This window comes from Oenanthe melanoleuca, chromosome 1A (assembly GCF_029582105.1).
Source record: "Oenanthe melanoleuca isolate GR-GAL-2019-014 chromosome 1A, OMel1.0, whole genome shotgun sequence".
NCBI classification, from domain to species: domain Eukaryota; kingdom Metazoa; phylum Chordata; class Aves; order Passeriformes; family Muscicapidae; genus Oenanthe; species Oenanthe melanoleuca.
This window is the reverse complement of record NC_079334.1, coordinates 41,257,911-41,277,859: the sequence shown is the minus strand read 5'-3', so window position 1 is coordinate 41,277,859 and position 19,949 is coordinate 41,257,911. Positions and strand designations below refer to the sequence as shown.

Genomic DNA, 19,949 nt, shown 5'->3' with positions numbered 1-19,949 from the left:
TAATCAATTCAGTGTTCACATTAACTGTATAAGATCTGAAGGAGCAGGGATGTGAAATACAGCATATGTGAAATAAATGCTGTCATAGAGGAAATGAAGATTAAAAGCCAGCTTGCAGTGGCTGTTAGAGTGAGTACAGGCTTGCATAGCACAATGTGTGAGAGAAAATTGAGAATCATGGATCTTTCTGGGACTGAGAAAAACAATGTAGGTGTGGAGATCAGTATAGACTCTTGTCTGGTTTACTGGAAGAGGAAATTATTGGATTCACTTCCCCATTTGACCTTTTACCTTCTTTCCACATATGTGCAAATAGATTGGAATTGCCCTTGTACTTCTGTTCCCAGTGTGTCAATCAGACAGACTGTGATCATTACATTAAGCAGGACTCATTTGCTTCAAAATATTTCCTGAGACACCCATGGTTTTAAAAATCTGTTTAGAAGAATGTAAGCCTTGCTTGTGCCTGGAAACATTGTCTTCGCAGAAAGGTGAGAGAGAGACCTTTGGGATCTGATCTTTGGGAAGAAAGCAAGTGCCAAAATCTGGCACAAGCAGAAAACATGCAGCCCCTCTGAGCTGGGTGATGGCAGCAGGCTATGGACAGTCCCCCTGGGTGGTCAATCAGTGTTAGTGCAGATTTTGTAATTTTTTCCTCTCGAGATATTTCAACTTGATTTCTGCAGGCAGGCTGGAGGATGCAGCAGCCTTGCTACTCCTGGCACTGCTCCTTGGCAAGAAATACCTGCACCCAGGGCTGGCCCCTGGTAACTTCAGCAGCTTCTTGTGACTACTCACTTTCCTGTGTTCTTACAAACTTCCTCACTTATTTCCCAGAAAAATGCATCCCTCATATGTAATTTTCATTTAAGTCCGGTAATCCTCACAGAGCAACAGTTTCATAGCGGATGTCTCCCTGGTCATGTCAAAAAAGCAAGCACAAATGCAAATATTTTAGGGGCAGCTATTTTCAAATCAATCTTCTGAAGGTCTCCTGGTTGCCACTGTTTTCTGATGGACAAAGAGGGAAACTGCTCATGTTCTCTGTGGCTGCTCTTCACATTTTCACAATGCTGGGGCTCTGCTGTGGCCTTTTTGGTCCCTATCATTTTCCTCAGTGTTTTCCTCAGCCATGGTGCAGGGGGCATGTTCCCTATGCCTTGCTCACAGCAGAAGCTGCTGCCAGTTTTAGTCATTGCCCAAGTCCTCAGGGGATTGAGTGGGATCTCCAGGTGACACCACAGGCAGGGTGAGGTGCCCAGAGGGTGGTTCATGCCACCCCTCATCACACCTGTCTGTCTGTCTGTCTGTCTGTGCAGTCACTTGGGCTCCAGCCCCAGGGTGCACTCCCCCAGCTCATTGAATCATCTCACAGCAGTGAGCAGGAAGGAACAATATTGGAGGTTCAGGAACTGATATTTACAAAAAGTAAACTGATATTAATAAAACGTAGATGTTTGATTTATCCTATTAGGTCCCAGCCCAATAACTCCTGAGCATTTGGGAATACCCAGAGTACCTTACTTGGTTCCACTTAATTTTGCTGCAATCTGAGCTGTTTGGAGATGATGTGAAGAAGACTATTATAGATCATGAAAAAGCTAGTTATATAAGCTACACTTCCTTTCCAGGACCCATACTGAGTTTCTACACTATTGCTAGTACCTATCCAACATATATCACCTATCAATTTATGATCTGCAATTGGAAAACCTTCTGTTTTTCCTTTTTATATATGTAAATATTAATTAAAATAAAAATTACCGTTTATTTCTAATTTAAATAATATTTTCAAACATGGCTGGTTATGCCACCTGTTACTGGGATTACCTGACTGTTCTCTTATATTTCTGTTCTTTCAAATGGTACCTAGCTTCAGATGATTCTGCTGACATTTGCTGTCATGACTAACTGCAAGCAGAGGACATTAAGTAGTGGATTCAAATATGTGGCTGTGCCACAGTGCTTCCTCCCCACACTCCAGGTCCCCAGAACTGTACTCTGATTAACACCTTCTTAAAGGCCTGCAACATTGTGAAAATGAAAATGCTTCAGGGAAAAGAGGATGTTTTCCTGTAGTAAAATAATAAATTGTATTTCCTGGAAAAGTTGCCCCTGCCATCCTCACAAAACTCAGCATTGTGAATAAACTTGAAGTGACAACTTGGCCCTCTTTTGGAGCAAAGACTTTGAGGCAGGTAGAGAGATTTATGGGATTTTAGACACCATCCCAACATAATTTCAGTTACTTTTAAAAAAATCATTGCACCATCTCATTCATCTCACAAAACGAGCAATCTTTCCATTCTTGTGAGAAATAAAATGTAGAAGAGACTGCTTTTCATGTTAAGTTGATGGAAGTGCCTGATTGCAAACGTGAGGTTAATTGTTCAGCTTGTCAAGCAGCATTGTAGGGAAAGGGCTTCTGCACTGCTCTGAAGTTCCTGTGTGATGGCAGACACCTTATGAGAATGGGGCCCTTCCAGACATGATCACCCTTTCCAATGACTAGCTTGGTGCTTTGAGTTCTTGTGCCAAGGATGATCATCATGCAAAACCTGTTTGAAATGATACTTCAGATGCATCTAAGCAAATGCTGAAATACAAAATAAGCAAGCAGAGGACATTAAGTAGTGGATTCAAATATGTGGCTGTGCCACAGTGCTTCCTCCCCACACTCCAGGTCCCCAGAACTGTACTCTGATTAACACCTTCTTAAAGGCCTGCAACATTGTGAAAATGAGTAATTCATGTTTCACAAACTTGACACTAAAATGAGAACTAGAAAGGATTGAAGGCATTCATCTCTCATCAGGATGGGCTTTGGATTTTGAGCAAACTCATAAGCACCGTGAACACACAGAAAGCATCTTAAAAAAATAAAATAATGAACAGCTACTAAGTGAGGATTCCAGGAAAAAACTACTTTGCAATCTTATAATTAATGCAGCCTAAATTGAGGATTTCCTAATTTCAGAGCATTTAACTATCCTTTTTAATTATTCCTTTTGTACAGTGTTTTGCTGTACACAACACACTGAGTTACAACTCCAGTGTCTCTCAACCAATTCTGAGTATTTGGAACATATATTCATATGATGTGATACAGATTTATGTAGAACCAAGAACACAGATGCTACACTTGGTTTGTACCCAGTTTCCAAAATGGAAGCAAACCAGGCATACCAGTTCTGTAATTTTTTTACATAAGCAGTTATTCTTCTGGAGATTCAAATGAAGGAAAGTGGCATAGGATTTTAGCAAGATTCACTATTACATGATTGTAAGATCTAACACATTAGGTCTTGTCTCCAGCTATGCCTTTTCCACAAAAGAAATTACTTAATGCAGGTTCCTTGTAGAATTTGATCTCTCAGGCCCAGACTTGTTCCCTTTATCCTCATAGTGTTGTAAGTTGTGGATATAGTTGTATGCCATTCCCCACCTTCCCCCTTTCCTGAAAAGTCCTCAGAAAGTTAAATGTGCATGAAATTAAAGGTACTTTTACCATAATCTCTAAAAAAAATCCTCCAAATACCTCCCCCCAAGAAACACATCACAGCCTTGCTTAGGATTATCTATTTATTTATTTCAGTTAAAACAAACATACAATGTTTCATTGAAACTGCGTTGCTGGCCGCCAGCCCAGGCAGGGTGCTGTGGCCTCTCCCGGTGGGTATTTACATATGTACAGGGATGTACCGCGGGATGCCCCAGTCCGCAGCCCAGCGTCGGAGCTGGGCGAACTCGCTGCACTCAGGAAATCCAAACACCCATGGTGAAGTTCAGACAGGGAGCACACATGAACCTGAACAATGCTTTCTATGGACCCAAGTGATTCCTGTGTTTATTGCAACATATACATTTGTAATAAATACAATCTTAGTGTTTTCTTACACAGCTTCGGCGTAACGCACTTTGATCTCCGTCAGCATTACACTTTGTTGGAAAACTCTTTCCTTTGACAGCTGTTACACAGATGTACAACACAGACAACTCCTTGAAATGATGTAACAATCAGTAATGAGAGAGGAATATATACATAAATCCTGGACTCCAAACCTACATTATATACATTATACTTACAGTATATACACACATACAATTTATGTACATAGACTATCATAAATATTGAAAAATAGTTTTAGTTTTAATGGATTAATGGTTTATAAATAACATGTTACATTTATGACTGAAATATCATGGAAGACAGTAATGTCTAACTGAGGTGACAAAACAGTGGTTTAATACTGAAGCTGCTCTTTTAGATGGTTTGTAATGTAGGTAACTTTAAACAGACAGGTTTGGAAAAAAAAAATAGTAATTAAAAAAAAAATAAAAATCACACGTTGGAAATCGACCCAGCCATGTGGAACTCAACTGTTGCAGGTGGAGAGTCAGTCATCAAATTATATAACACATAATGTATAATCTGGAAATTGCTACATTCAGAGAATTAGTGACATGTACAATATACTATGAGGTGTCATCACAAAAATCTTCCCTTCTGGTTGCCAAGAAGGACTTTGTAGTAACTTCTGACTTACGACTCCTTCCTCTTCTACAGTTGTGGTGAGAAAGGAGGATATTTCTCACTTTACCTCTTTTTAAAGGGAAGCACTTCATCCCTTATGTGCTACAAATTGCTCAAAGGTAGACAACATTTTAATCCTCTTCCACCTTTGCACATTTGTGGAGGAAGAAGAAAAGCTGCCAAAGTACTGAGGAGGCACATGCTCAGCACTTCTGTGGAGATCAGGTAACATGGGATAGTTAGCCATAGATGTACAGTACCTGAGGCAGAGAAGTACCTACAGAGCATTAGTCAGTGCTGACTCCAGGATCATTAATTGCCAGTTGAGTACCACTGAATTAGTAATACAAATAACACACGAGGAATCTAACTTGTCATTACAGTTTTACACTATAGTCTTAGTGACCAGTACTTACAGTCATGCAGAAGTATCAATACAAAATACCTGCAGTTGTTTTTCCATAGATTTTAAATGGCTGGGCAGAGCTTGACATTATCTGCCAAGTAGTGACTATTGTTTAGATTTCTCTGATTAATTCTACAAGAGCAAAAAAGTCTCAGGCACTGTTTAATCAATGGATTACAGGCCTTTACTTGGTCTCTCTGACATGATGACTGAGTGGGACTTCATAAATAGATTTTTAAAACATCGTGTCAGATGAAGACGGTTGACCACATTGCCATGACTATTTCATTAATAATCTCTATCTAGGCTTTTGTACCCAATATTGCTGAGTTTGAGAACCTCTTATAAGCCAAGTACGCTGTTATACAAATGCTACCTCTCTTCAACCTGGGACAAGAATGCAAGAGCAAACATGCACTAGGAACAAAATAGCTCATCACAACCATACAGCACCTGTTTCATCAGCTAGGGCTCTTTAGAAACTTATCTATTACTGAAGCAAACAAGTATGAGATGACTATCCAGCCTATGAGGTTATCTTCAATACTACTATACAGTATAAATCAGAAGAGGATCCCAGTTGCATATGTGAAGAGAGTTTGTACCAAGCATGAAATATTGGTGCAGTTATTTTGTGGATTTGACTCAGAAACAGAATAGTCAAGTAATTCAAAATCCAATAACGGATGAGGAATTTGAGAAATACTGTACAGTTTTTGAATATTATACAACTAGAAGACTACATTAGGACTTGTTTTCCTACAGAGTGTTTCAAGATAGATTAGACAGAAAAAAATCCCAACAAACGTCATTACAACTGACAGTGGACCTTATTAATAAAGGGAACTTGAGGAGGGAGTTTTGTATTAATGGCATCATATGCTCCAGTGCCATTCAGTTTCTATCTACAACAGGGAAAAAAAAAAAAAAACCAAAAAACAAAAACCCCAAACCCTGTTTTACTCAATTGCACTACTGAGTACCTCAAGAAGGGAAATGTCAATGCATTCTTTAAAAATTTTACAATTGTCAATGCCTTCTCTTTTACAATTTAGATCACCTATGCTTTTTCTCAAATGTACCCTTTTCTAAAGGGTGGGTTTTTTTAAAATTTGAAAATTTGCATTTCCACACCATTTTTGATAGCTCTAGCTACTTACATAAGCCTGAAATGATTTTCAGGATTATTTTCTCTAAGGGAACTTCATAGGAAACATTTAATATCAGAGAATTTTGACCTGAATTGGCTTATTTTCTGTTTTGGTCATTAGAAGCATTTTAAAAATAAAATTTCTTCTAATTATGCCTTTACAGAATCATAAAGTATGTTGAGTGGGAAAGGACCCATCAGAATCGTCATGTCCAACTCCTGGCCATGCACAGAGCACCCCAGAACCTAAGAGTGCTGTCCAAACACTTCTGGAACTGTCAGGCTGGTACTGTGACCACTTTCTTGGGTAACCTGTACCAATGCCCAAACACCCTCTGGGTAAAAAAATCTTGTCCCAACATCCAACCTAAACCTACCCTGACTCAGCTTCATGTCCTTTCCTTGGGTCCTGTCACTGGTGACATGAGTGAAGAGATCAAGAAAGTCAAACTAAGTTTAATTTAGGACACTAATTAAATATTCTTCTGAGCTCTTCTATTTTATTTTTCCACTCTTTTTTAGAAAAAATGTTTCTTAAAGTCAAAATAGTGCTTTTGAGGTCCATAAGAATTTTTGGTACAAAAAATAATAGCGTTTCTCTCTTTCTCTCGCTCTCTCATTGGTTATTTAAACACTTTACTGTAAATTAAAGTTCTTTCTCACATCAAATGGTTCCATTAGGCACATTCAAGTAAAATAACAAAATATCCAAGTAACAATGACGAAAGCCAAACATGGCTTGATAAAAGTCTACAGAGAGTTCTGTCCATTCTCTGGAATGGAATAAAGTTGTCACTTCCTTCAGCCAGACACTCACGTGGTTTGATGTTAATATCCACTTCCATCATGCAGAATAGTTTCTTAAAGACAGAGTTCAGATATTCTACAATCAGAAGAACCATCAACAAAGAATCTGCCTTTTAAAGGAAGCTGAATAGCTCATTTTCATTCTCAGTAGGTATCTGAGTGAACACTGGCATTTGAAGTGGAGTATTACAGAGATTAAACCAGGGCAGTTAATGGCCATCAGATGAAACATTCTGGGTCCAGTCTAGAATAATCAGTGTCATACACCCAGTCATCACAAGTATACCACTTAGAAAGAAGAATGAAGCCTGAAAAAGAAAACATAAAATATGTATTTCAGATTCTGTTACAACACTGTTGGTAAACCACAACACACACACCTGTAAATTCACACCCATGCACAGCACAAATGCCATTGCTCACAGAGGACAAAGTAAAAGAGACAAGAGATCAAGTCAATGAAAAGAAGCTAAGTATCTCTCTCATACTTGGAGTCCTTTCTCAAATGAAAAAGTACACTTATTTTCAGTACAGCTGACCTCACCCTCAACTAAGGGAAGTGAATGTGGCTGCTGATACCAGTCAGGCTATGCCACTGTGCTAACTTGACTCTGCCTCAGTATGTATGATTGCATTATGAGTCAATGTGTCTGTGATTAGTCAGAGCACCAAGAACAATCAAGATAACCCAAACAATTGGCAGAGATGAGCTTTTATGGGGAAAATTATGTAAAGTCTTAAACGAATATCTGAAGGATGTTAAGGCTTTTTAAATATAGTTCTTAGGGTATTCTGTTGAAATCTGGTTCTTAGCAGCAACAGAATGACCCAGCTACTGTTGAGATTGGGGGCCAGGGGCTGAGAAGAGTCACTGAAGTGAACTGACTCTTGTGATGGCCAGTTCCTTAGTTCTGAGTTCCTGTGCAGCTTCTTGCACCTATGCAAGGTAACATTCAATGCCAATTCACTGACTACCTTCACCAGGACTTCAAAATTCATAAATCATGAAGGAGACAATTAAATTGTTTGCATATTTGTCTATACATACCCCAATCTTTTGCACTGACTTCATTGGTTCCTTCTTCACTAATTTGATATAGAAGGCAGAAGGAAGTATAAAGATCAGCATAGCAGCCGCAGAAGCACCTGGAGAGAAAAACCATGGAAATAAATATTCATGTTCAATATTCATTCATAAACAGGTAAACATACTCTAATTAGACTGGGATTGCTTTTTCTGAAATGTGAAAAGCTGGTTGATCTGACAAGAAAATACTACTTACCAATGAATCCAAAGATGTCTCGAATAGTAGGGACGAAGATAACGAGCACGTTGGTAAACGCCAGAAGAGCAAAGGTAATGCAACAGTGACGCCACCAACTGAACTCCTTCCCTGCCCACAGCAGCTGGGTAATGGAACTGCGGATCTTTGGGAGGCAGGAGGAAAAAAAGCAACAGTTTAGACTTCATTTTGGAAGACAGTGATTTGTCAACTGAGTAAGACCTTCCTTCTGAAAGTATTTTAACATTTTCCTGAATGCTTCAGATTTTAATAGAAGGTGAAAGATGAAAGTAATATGGAGGAAAAAAAACAAGGAAAAGTATCTGGCTTGAACAAAAATAAATTCCAGGAAATTTTGTAACATCTAAGAATGCTGCTCAACAATATACACATAAATGGCCAGATTGCCCACAATGTATGTACAAAAACATGCTGGCTTTTGTAGGCTGATAATACAACAGTGTAAGTATTTTTACAGAGGGGGAATCTGTTTCATTTCCCCAATACAACCATACCAGGAAAACAATATAACTGAATGTATCTGTATCTACTGCTTAGTAAATGTTACACATTTAATGAATTAACAGTTTAGCTGTAATTTGTCAAATTTATCAGAAAAAGTTTCCTTTTTCAGTTAAGAGAAAAACTCTTCAATTTTTTAATTAATAAACAGGAGTTGCCAAACCAGTAAATGACTACAGTACTACAGGTGTTAAAAAAAAATAATTACTTACTGGGAAAATAACTACAGGTACAGTGAGGGTTACAGCCATAAGGACAGCCAGACGCACAATAAGAAGGAGAACATCAGCTCCCAGATAAGCAGAGTAGGTGTGAAGCAGTTCTGGTTCAACTCTCCCTGTAAAGAAAACAGTATTTTAATTAGATTTAGTTGCCAAACATCTGCTCTAGGTTCCGTGCAAATTTTACAGTTACATCATCGATATGAATTGAAAGCCTCAACAGCTCCTGTAAGAATGTATTCATTTTATACAGGGATGACTTGGAGGCACAGAATCTGTTTTAATCCAATTTTAATCCTATGTCTTGGGCCTAATTCTATTACTGATCTCCTTTAGGATGTGCACTTATAGAAGTACTAAAAAAAAGCCCAACTAACAGTGTGTATTTAGAATGCATAGTAAATGCTTGCTTGTTCTGTTTTTAAAATAATACTATGAGTTTGCAGAACATAAATAATTTTTAAATAAATAATTTTTAAATAAATAATTTTAAAGAAAGCATGAGAAAGGCAATATTCACCATAAAATGTCAAGTATCCAAAGAGAGCAGCCAATAAATACATGAGGAACATGGCAAAAAAAGATACATAGGACACATTCATCATTCTTTTACGGCTTCGGCTGTAAGAAAAAACAACATTGTTAGTAGTGAGAACATACTGTTTCACACTATATTTGTTTGTTAGTGAAATTAGAGATATGTATCTAACACTTACCCTTTGAGCTCTTCATAAATAGGAAGAATTGCAGGATGGCAGACAAAAGAAAATGTTAGGATCGGGACAGCATAAACAGTCTGAAAAAAAAAAAAAAGGTATGTTTCTTAAGTATCTCAACAGACATCAGAAATTCAGAAATTTACTTTACAAAATCATCAGGAGATTTTTCAGTTTTGGCCTTCTTTGGTAATAAAGACTAGCTATTCTTCACAGCAGAGGCTCTGGAAAAAGTTAAAACAAGTTCGTATTTTCTTAAACCTAGACCCTGAGGTACTAAATAATCTCAAATGTCACTGAAGTCCATGCTGAGCTAAATGCATTTGCATTCAAAATCATGTTCAGCAACTCACAGGCTTAAGCCACTGTATCTTGAACTTGGTATTGAGTATTTCACGTGTGGAGATTCACCACTCTAATTGGGAGCATTCATAAGTTGAGAATTTGGGACTGAGAACAAGTCAGACATCTTATTTGCACACTTCTACAATTTTCTTCATCTTCTTCTGCAATCTACTTTTTTAAAATGTTTCACTAACTTCCTTGAGGAAGCTTGAGAAATGCTGCACTGAAGAATGAGAGGTGCTTTTTGCCACTCAAAGAGGAACCTCAAGCTCCTCTAATTTCTCTGTATTTGGCATGTAGAAACACCCAGTCTGCATGAGGTAAACAGTGCCCAAGTCTACTGGAACAGAAAGTCTTAAAACATTCCAATTTTAAAACTGGGCAACTGTTGAAGGAAAAATGACCTAATTTATCTGTCACATACTTAATCTCAGTTATTTTCAACACAGCATCTGATTTTCAGTTACCTGTGAATTGAAGATGAAGTATTTTGGCTTGCACATATCATCAATTGTTATATTTTCATCTACCAAGGGTGCCACTGTTGCATTTAATAATGTCATGTTCATGATGACACTGTCCATAGGACAAGGAATCTGAAACATCTTCCAAATTACCTAGAAATAAAGCCACACATTTATTATTTTGACTAATGTAAGATGTGAACATTTTTAGAAACTGTGCTTAATTTCACTTAGAAATGCAGTTTTACAAGCACTGGAAGTTTACAAGATTATACTTACAACAATCAGAAAGAAGACCATGCAAAGTAAGGAAAAGCCACTGGTGTAGCCCAAATACCCTGTGATCAATAAAGATAAAAAAAATCTAAGATACAATAAACAAACACCATTCAAGTCAAAACATTATGACAAAACATAGTCTGTCAAGTGATCTCTTTAAACAGTCATTTCCTTAGCATTACAAAGAACAAATTAATTATTCATTGACCTTCTGCTAATCCCAACCCAGATCTAAAGGTTCTGAAAGACATATTAGGGTCTGTACATACAGTAAGTCTATAATGGTTAACTTTGTAAGAAAAAGAAGCAAACTAAAAAACCCCACAGCAACAACTACATGAATTGTTTATTGTATACTAAGAATGATATAAAATTAGTTTTAATAGCATACACTATCAAGTAACTTAGCCTTTTTCCTTCTGTTTTTACTGATTTACTTAACTTCTAGAAAACAGTAATTTGAGAGAGTAATCCACATTAAGACTCTCAGTTTATTGAAGTTCCCCTACAGGATTCTCTGAACAAACAGCCTGTTAACTGAATTATTCACATATATCACTGAATTACAGCCATTTCAGATAAAGCATCTGGTGTGAATATTCTGTTACTCCCTGGGATCTAAAATGAAAAGATACTGCCCAGGGTTAGCAGTCCTATTCTTTGAGGGCTGTTACAGGATAGCTGGTAACAATATTGTAGTATTGACCAAAATTGGTTAAACTTGAGATAAGAACAGAAAGTTACTGTTAAGCTTTGTTCTAAAGCCATCCTATCTACTGTCCTTTCATTTTCCACAAACACATCTGTAATTTAGTATACTTGTCTTGAATTTTCTAACCCTTTCTTCAAGGAGACTGACAGCAATAACCTAAATGCTAATTAGTCCCAAGAGACAACTTTGGAGACAGTTGTTAAGTCACAAGCATTTCAAAACTCAAACATTGCATCAATAGCATTTCTAGTGGTTTTTTATTTTGATTGCTCTCCACTACTTACCTAGATTTTTCAGTAGGGACAGGGGAAGAATGAGGATGACCGACACCAGCAGCACTAAATAGTCACCATTGAGATACCATTCTCTGTAGAAAAGAAGGTAGTATTTGTAAGCATTCAAACATTCAAAAGTAACATTTGCAATTTAGTCTTCCCTCATATCCTCTATGACATATGGCTCCTTAAAAAAAATGCACTACCTGATGTCACAAATGACAGTATTTAATTTCCTATATGGACCTAACACCCTAGAATAGCTTCTTATCTCACCCCAAACCTGCATTGTGCCTTTCCTTTAGTGTCCTTTTATAAAAATAATAACATCTGGAAGTCAGAAGACAGAAAAGTAAATGATTGGTTAGAAAAAAGTCAAGTGGAATCAATCACTGAAAAAACAGAGTTTTCTTAAGTGCTGGTTCCCAACTCTCCAGATGTGTTAGAATATTGCGGGGCCCCAGCAGGGTTTCAATTTTTAATGGAAATAAAATTCTGTTGGGTGCCCTGTGGGATTTAAAAGAAAAACAGGTGAGGGCTGAAGGTAGGGCAGTAGCTCAAGCCCACTAGCTGAGAAAACTCCAACAAGCACTGGGAGTCTCTTGGAGGCACATTTAGTCCCTTTCAGTAGGGAAAACATGGTAAGAACTTCAGAAGCTTTTTCCTTCAGAACATTTTTGCCATTTTTTTTTTCTGTAAGAAGCAGCAGCTATTTTTTTACAAAACATTTTTGAGCATTAGAAGATTAACATCTTTTTTTAAATACATAAAAACAAAGTCCTACAGGACCATCTTATATGCTTTAAGCAATTAAAGTAACACTAATTTACACATTTATTCCCAAGTATTAATACTTTACATCCCATTATGATATCATTTAACAGTATTTATTTTTAAATGGACTGTATACTATTTAGGTAAACAACTTTATTTGAAATTTGTATATCCAGATTCAGTTGCTGAATTATAGCCTTTTATATGGTAATGGAAATATGGAATAATTAACAGACTTGCTCTGGATTTACATAGCAAATGCAAAAATGATGTAGTCATCTCTTTTCCTCATTTTTACTTGGGATAACTAGATGTAAAAAAGGAACATTTTAGAAACTTCAGATGTATAGGACATTAACACCATACACCTTTTGTTGCTTCTTTAAAATACAGTAGACTTGTGGCAAATTTAAAAGAAATCACAACAAAGAAACTCCTTGCAGTTGATACAATCACAAGAACATGCACTGCTATTGTGCATACCATAGAGAAGCCATCAGGACTTTCAGATCAAGGACTTCAAAGTTTTTCCGTCCTGAAGGGTAAAGAATGGGATTGTGCAGTTTTAAAATATAGCCAAGTACTTTAGAAGTTGCTAAACAGATTTTACTAATGGAGGTAGTATTCGCAATATTGTCTCAAAATTCCAGAAGTTCTTTTACAGTAAGCATTATTTTGGGACACTTAAACAGGTAAGTGCTTACATTTTAGGCCCCAGGCTGCCAGAGTGGAATCCATGCCAATGGTAGCCACCCAGACTCCCCTAAGCAATGCATGGAGAGAGTCAGTTAAATGGGGTTCACGATTGCCAGAGCACTGAGAAAATACTTATTTTAAATCAGTATACAGCTACCCAGTGCCAGCCAACAGGAAAACATTTAAGATACAGATCTCAATTTCTTAATTTTCTCTGCCAGATTTGCAAAACAGCAGCTGTATCCAGTGAGATTCACAGATTTTAATTTCCCCTCTTGAACTGCAAACCCGTTTTGAATTCTTTACTGAAGATGGGACAGTTAAAAATATTTGCCTCCGAGCCCCCTTCTAAATACTGGCTACTCCAGGGACTCTCTTAAGAATCAAAAAATATGGACTTGAATTCAGCCAAAGGAGAGAAATTAACCTTCCCAGAAAAGAATTTGTAAACATAACACTAAGTAAATAGGTGCAGTATTTGAGTGCATTAAAAAAAAAAAAAAAAAAAAAAAAGAAAAAAAAAGGAAAAAAATATGGCTAGCACTGTTATTATGACAGTATCTATCAGCAAGTTGTATGAACATCACCAAATGGCTTGAACCCCTCGGGGAACATGGCAGAAAAATGCCTACCTTCTGAACTCAGGCTTAGGTGTAAGTTGGAGTCTTGAGCTGCTCAGCCCTCTCAAGACTGGGACACTTCAGGACAAGGCACAGAAGTACAACTCTGAAGAGTGAGATTTATAGCACTTAACTCTATCCATCTGAACTCAGGCATCTAGTTTTTACACACCCTCTCAATACAGAGTGATATGATCAACTGTTCTTTAGAGATGTGCAAAAAGCATCTAAGGCACACTGCACTGATCACTACAGAGCATCTCCCTTCTCCACTGATTGTACTAAGACTACTGTAATGATGAGCTCAAAATATGGGTACATCAAATGAATCCTCTTCTTAAAGCCAAGGGAAAGCCACTCTGGAGTCAAGGTGTCTCCAGGATTAGATGGCAAGGCATCTACCACTCTGGTCTTAGGCATATAAACTGTGGTTTAGGCCAATGTTTAGTCTCTGTATCTTTTTGAGAACTGTTCCTTAAGACACTCCTTGCATAACTGGCACCTTAGTCTTACATTAATCACTTGCCACAGTATTAATACTAGAAAACCGAACTAATCAGACCAAACCATTTTGAATGCAATAAGAAAATTAAAAAAACAAAGCAAAAAAAAAACCAACCATAATCACATTTATCTTTCCTTATCAAGTGTATGTACTGACTGGTACATACATTAACACTTACCTGATGTTCTTTACAGAACAGCTTTCTGCAATATGATGCAATACCTTTATTTTTCTACCCTTTTCCCAGGTCAGGCTTGATCTAAATGAAGTGAAGCACTCAGGGGAAGGGAAAACTTACTGTATCTCTGTCTGAGTAAGAAGCTACCCTACGGTGTACCGAACGTGGTCTTCATATAAAAATATATACAGTCTCCATATTTGTTTCTCCTAATAGTTTCTCTGATGAGGAGTTCTAACACCTACCCTGTGGTCTCTTCGATGTTCATAAATGTCTTGATGACCAATGGTAACTCATATTTCACTATGAAGAGGTAGCTTGACATAGCTGTAGGTGAATAACATCATAGATCATTACAAATATAGAATATGCCACACGATGCAAGAATCACATAACATGTTTCATAACTTCACTTGAACACAAGCAGTTCATGAACACATGTTGTGTGACAAATAAGTCTCCAAGAATAAGCAGGGAACAATTACTATTGACAGTACAGACATCTTAAGATCTTGCACTCACCTCCAATGTTCTGCATTGTAATTGATCCAGAAGCAGCAAGTTTTCCAGCCATACCAAAAGCCTTCATTCCCAACTGTTCATACAACAATGATCCTAAAGGAAAATACGATATCCCATTGGAAAGGTGTACTTCACAAAGATACCATAAGAAAGAAATAGTACCTTTTTGTAAAATAGTAATTTGCCATACCTCCTTCATTGGCAGTCTTCAAAAGAAGATGCACTGAATACAAAGAAAATATTGAGACAAACAGTAGGAGTATCCTGAGGAGAGAAAAACATGCAAATTTGTAATAGCCATAAATGACTTATTGTAACCCTATTAAATAAAGACTTATCAAATATAAACATTATCCATATTGAAATATTTTATGAGATTAGATTCTTAGGTCAGTTAAGTGTTTTGAAAACCCAATTAATGCCATGTATAGAAAGGATTTTATACAAAATTGCATTTCAGAAGCATACAAAGAAGTTCTAATGTAGGCTTGAACAACGATTCTATTCAGTCTAAAGCAGCAAAATCATCACCAAGTATCAGGCTATTATACTTGGTTACACAGATAATAAATAAAGCGTCAGTGGGAATGTGGGGGGGCAGGGAAGGTGTGCATCCTTGTAAGAAACTGCATTTTTCCCCATCTTCCTGTCCCTGTTCAACAGTGTGTCATGCACCTATCGAACAGCTGAGGCTAACTACAGCTCAAGTGAAGATTATCTCTTGGTCTTAGAAGAAATCAGCTTTTCAGTTTAAAGCTGTGTTATGTCCTCTTCATGTAAGGAAACTGCAAAAGCTTTAAAGAATTGACTGAAAATTCAGACTCATTGAGAGCTGTGTTTTCAAATGGAAATACACATCTATTATCATTAGAAAAAATTCTTCCCTCAAAAGTTAACTCTTCAGATGTGCTTACATGGGAATCGCTAGTGGCTTGTTTATCTTCCCCACAGCTTTTACAGGCAATGCATATTATTTCCAGAAGCACATTTGCATCACCTAAAATTCGGATCTCTCAACAACAAATCTCTCCCACAACAAATGCACTTCCTGGAGTGGCACGCTAGGGGGGACTTCGCGGCTGCTGGAGAACACAGTGGAAAATTACAAAGCGTTAAAAAAAAAACCCTGGTCTTTCTCATACCAATACAAGCATTTTGCTTAATAGGAAACCTGAGAATCAGCGTATCAAAAATGGCTTTAGAAGGGCGAACTTAATTTCCCACAGTACATATCTTTTTGTGTCAATTTTCATGTTGGCGAAGTTAGTAAATGCAGCACAAAGAACTGGGAACAAAAAGATCTGAGAAGATTCACAGATCTGCGTAGGAAATTTAGTTACTGTGCCAATTCAATACTAACACAAGCACACAATTAAACCTCTCTATTTCTGACAGGTAGAGATTAACTAGGATTTGACTCAGACATCAGGACAGCACAGCTGAGATGTGCCAAGGTTACACCACTTTAAAACAGCACAGACCCTGGACATCAGTCCCAACCTGGAACGGCTGCCTACAGCATAGACAAGATCAGTCAGCAAACTCATCTTGAAGCTCGCTCTGTTTCTGGCCTCCAGACCATTCTATTCATTTATTTAGTGCTGACACAAGTGACAAGTCACAGCACTTACACAAGTGCCTCCATAGTCTTCGAAGAACTTACTGCCTTAATCAACTGCATCTGGATCTGATTCTGTAACCTAGTTATTAAGGGATGCCTGCAATGCCCTCACTGTCATCATAAATCCTCAGTATCATCTGTGATTAACTGCTTTCCTGCCTCAGAGCTGTACTATCTACAAGTTTTGAAAGGTAACAAGCTAGCTTGTCTTTGAAACAGCACTTATGCAAACAGATCTGAATGCAGTATCTGGAAATAAAAATCAACTAAATTGCCTCAGCGCCCAATTGTTAAATCAAAAAATTTTAACATTTTTTTTCCTCAGAAAAAGAGGACCACACAAGTCTGTTCAAGAAGCTAATCTTAAATTCTCTTTTTTCCTCTCCCCAGAGACATTCTAATGTGCATTACACCGATTATCTTTCATGTGCTGCATAACATCTTTAGAGCATGAAACTGATGTATAAGAGCTGAAGTATCTCTTCTAGATTCGTGCTATTGTTCACTCAGTTTAGCATCATCTAAGCAAGTGAAAATCTTAGTAAAGATTAACAAAACACCATATACTTAAAATCTTTTAGGTCAGAACTTTACGCGTTGGTAGTTTCCTCAGGAAACTTGAGCACCACCCGATACACTGTGAAACATCTGGAAGTAAATCTGACCTACTTTCTGGAAATCTGGCAGCAGAGTCAGGGAAATTTTGAACTAAACATTGCTTTTTACATGTTCTTGAACATTCAGCACATTCATGTATTTCCAGGATAAAAACACAATGTTCCTTTAAACATATCCGTGGATACTCATATGCAGTCAAGTCACTGATACTACATGTTGTGTGAACTGAACTGCCTCCAATACGTGAAAAATGTACCTTCCCAAGACATTTAAAAGCACTGTACATAACTGTGTCCTTATGTTGTTTCCATTTACATTTTTGTAGTTCTGTCGTACACCTCAAAGCTTTTGCCAATGTAGACAGGCCAATAAGGATATGCTGGTTATTCTACAACCCTCCCTTGCAGGCAGACAAAAAATTTTATAGGTGTAACTGAAACAGTATCTCTGAAGTGAGTGAAAACATAGCAACAAAGCAGACTTCTTTATTGGTTAAAAACGTTGTAACTCCATAGACACAATGATGTCAGTTGAGGAAAGTGAGACCACATCCCTGATTGGGACTTGGATAACAGAACTTTCAGGGGAAGCCTATAAATTCATTCATGGAGAAACTACAGCTAAGCCAAGTAAAATTCACTGTAAAATGTTTTTGATGGTTGCAGAACTTGCAATGAATCTGTTAAATTTTTACAGGTTCGTGTGAATGTAAAACAATCCCTAAATTTAAAATAAGCCATGAATCCTAAAATGCAATTCTGCACCTATGAAAATGACTGGGTATTTTCTAGGGATCATATTCTTACACCTTACTCTTATTCTTACATCTTATTCTTTTCCATTATGAATTACACACCGGAAAGATTGGGGGTTTTTTGATGAATCAAAAGATACTTACACAAAAAGAGCAATTCCAGTGTTAGCCATGGCAAAAGAAAGACCAAGGATGCCACTACCCACAATAGCATTGCTCAGATTAAATACTGACATTCCGAAGGATGTAGTACCCGGATGCTGAGGAAAGGGAGATAGGTAATAATTAACAGAAAGTTATTACTCATCTCAGAAAAAACAAACAAATTTGGCAGTACGTTTTTGTTTGTTTATTTGGAACGTCATTGCTGGGTACTTACATACTGAGTTTCATATTTCTTCTTTCCAACGTTGGAGTCGAGCAAGAAATTTTGGTTTTCTGGATCAATATCCGCATAGTGGCTGCAAGACAACATTGCATCATTAGTGACTCTTACGGGCAACCCGCATATTCGCCTCCCGATCAGCATTTCCAATCCATTCCAAAGGGAAAAGGAAACGGATGGGGTAACCCCGAAGAACCACCCCACCTGCCGCCGCGTCGGGGCGCGGAGCGTCGCCCGCGATCCCGCACGGAGCGCCGCGGGTGCGGGCGCGCTCACCTCTTGATGGCCGCCGGCTTGGTGGGGTAGGGGTAGCTGAAGTCGTTGCTGTTGGAGCTGTAGCTGCTGCTGTCCTCGTCGGGCGAGATGTTGAACTTGCCCATCTCGGCGCTGCTCATGCTGGCGGCGGGGTCGGCGCTCGCCGCTCTTTTGTCCTTGCCGGCGGGACTCGCCGCGCCTGCCGAGGGGGCGGGAGGCGACGTCAGTGCCGCAGCGGGCGCGCGCCCGTCACGTGGGCGCGCGGCCCCCGCCCGCCGCCGAGTGGAAAAGTACCAGGCGCGCGGGGCGGGGGGCGCGCGGACAAAGGTGAGCCCCGCGCGGGGCGGGGGCGCGCGGCTGCCACCGCCGCCGTCACCGCTGCCACCACTGCCACTGCCACCACTGCCACCGCCACCGCCGCCACCGCACCGAGGCAGCGGCACCGCCACGCCGCACTCCCCCCCCTCCCCCTCCGCCTCCCCGCCCCGATAGCGGACTGATGCAACACCGATCAGCGATTGTCACATCGGCTGCCGTCCCTCCCCGTGTTTACCTCCCTCCGCCCCGCCGGCGGCACCGCGCGTCCCGGCGTTTTCAATGGAAAACCGCACACCGGGGCTGCGTCGCGCCGCCGTCGCTCTGCGGGCTGGCCACCTTTCCGGCGGCGCGTCCCTAGCGCGTCCCGGGAGCCCGGCGGGCTCTTGGCCACAAGCCGGGCGCTGCCGCCGCACAAAGGCGCGAAGGACGAGCCGCCCGCCGTCCCGAAAGCCGCCCCGTCCCTCCTGGCAGCCCGGGAACAGCCAGCCCCTGCCGTACCTTCGACCGACGAGCTTGAAAGCGAGGGTTTCTCCCGAAGCCTCGGAATAACAGGAGTTCCTCCTGTCTCCGCGGCTACTTCTTGCAAGCGAAAAAAAAAAAAAAGCCCTTAACTATGAAATGTCAGCGAAAACAAGCCCCTAGATAAATAAAGGTAGAAAAAAAAAATCGCGTAAAAAAGTCAGAGGTATCAAAAGGAAAGAAAATATCGCGTCTGTACCGCTCCGGCGTCGCTCCCTGTCTGACGGCCCCCTCGGGGCGCCGCCGCTCTTCAGGCAGGAATGTGGGCGTGTTCACGGAGGGGCGCGGCGCCCGCCCCGCTGCCGCCCGCCCCCCGCCCTGCCCGACTGACCCCCTGCCCGGGCGGGGCTGGGGCGCGGGGGGCGTCCCCGCCGGAGGGTGGGGGGCCGCTCGCCGGCGTGCGCCCGGCGGGGTCCGCTAGCCCACGAGCCGAGCAGCTCTCCAGTGTTTACATTGGGGCCCCGCTTTGC

General features: G+C 39.7%; 1 protein-coding gene across 1 annotated transcript; it reads right to left on the bottom strand.

Moving 5' to 3' along the window:
* Positions 1–3,568: 3,568 nt before the first annotated feature.
* Positions 3,569–19,730, bottom strand: SLC38A2 (solute carrier family 38 member 2). Its single transcript, XM_056511588.1, has 16 exons — positions 19,459–19,730; positions 18,664–18,841; positions 18,382–18,463; positions 18,147–18,262; positions 15,200–15,273; positions 15,010–15,102; positions 14,733–14,814; positions 11,724–11,806; positions 10,728–10,786; positions 10,452–10,601; positions 9,640–9,719; positions 9,444–9,544; positions 8,915–9,039; positions 8,181–8,325; positions 7,946–8,043; positions 3,569–7,205 (listed from the first exon to the last, which is right to left on the bottom strand). The coding sequence occupies exons 2-16, from the start codon at positions 18,780–18,782 to the stop codon at positions 7,107–7,109; spliced, it is 1,506 nt and encodes a 501-aa protein (XP_056367563.1). The 5' UTR covers positions 18,783–18,841; positions 19,459–19,730; the 3' UTR covers positions 3,569–7,106.
* Between the last annotated feature and the right edge of the window lie 219 nt (positions 19,731–19,949).

Coding starts and splice junctions, on each gene's coding strand:
- SLC38A2 (XM_056511588.1), bottom strand. CDS start 18,782: ATGAGCAGCGCCGAGATGGGCAAGTTCAACATCTCGCCCGACGAGGAC. Junction 9,720..10,451: donor ACTTCATCTTCAATTCACAG/GTAACTGAAAAT, acceptor TTTTTTTTTCAG/ACTGTTTATGCTGTCCCGAT. Junction 9,040..9,443: donor TGGATACTTGACATTTTATG/GTGAATATTGCC, acceptor TTTTCTTTACAG/GGAGAGTTGAACCAGAACTG.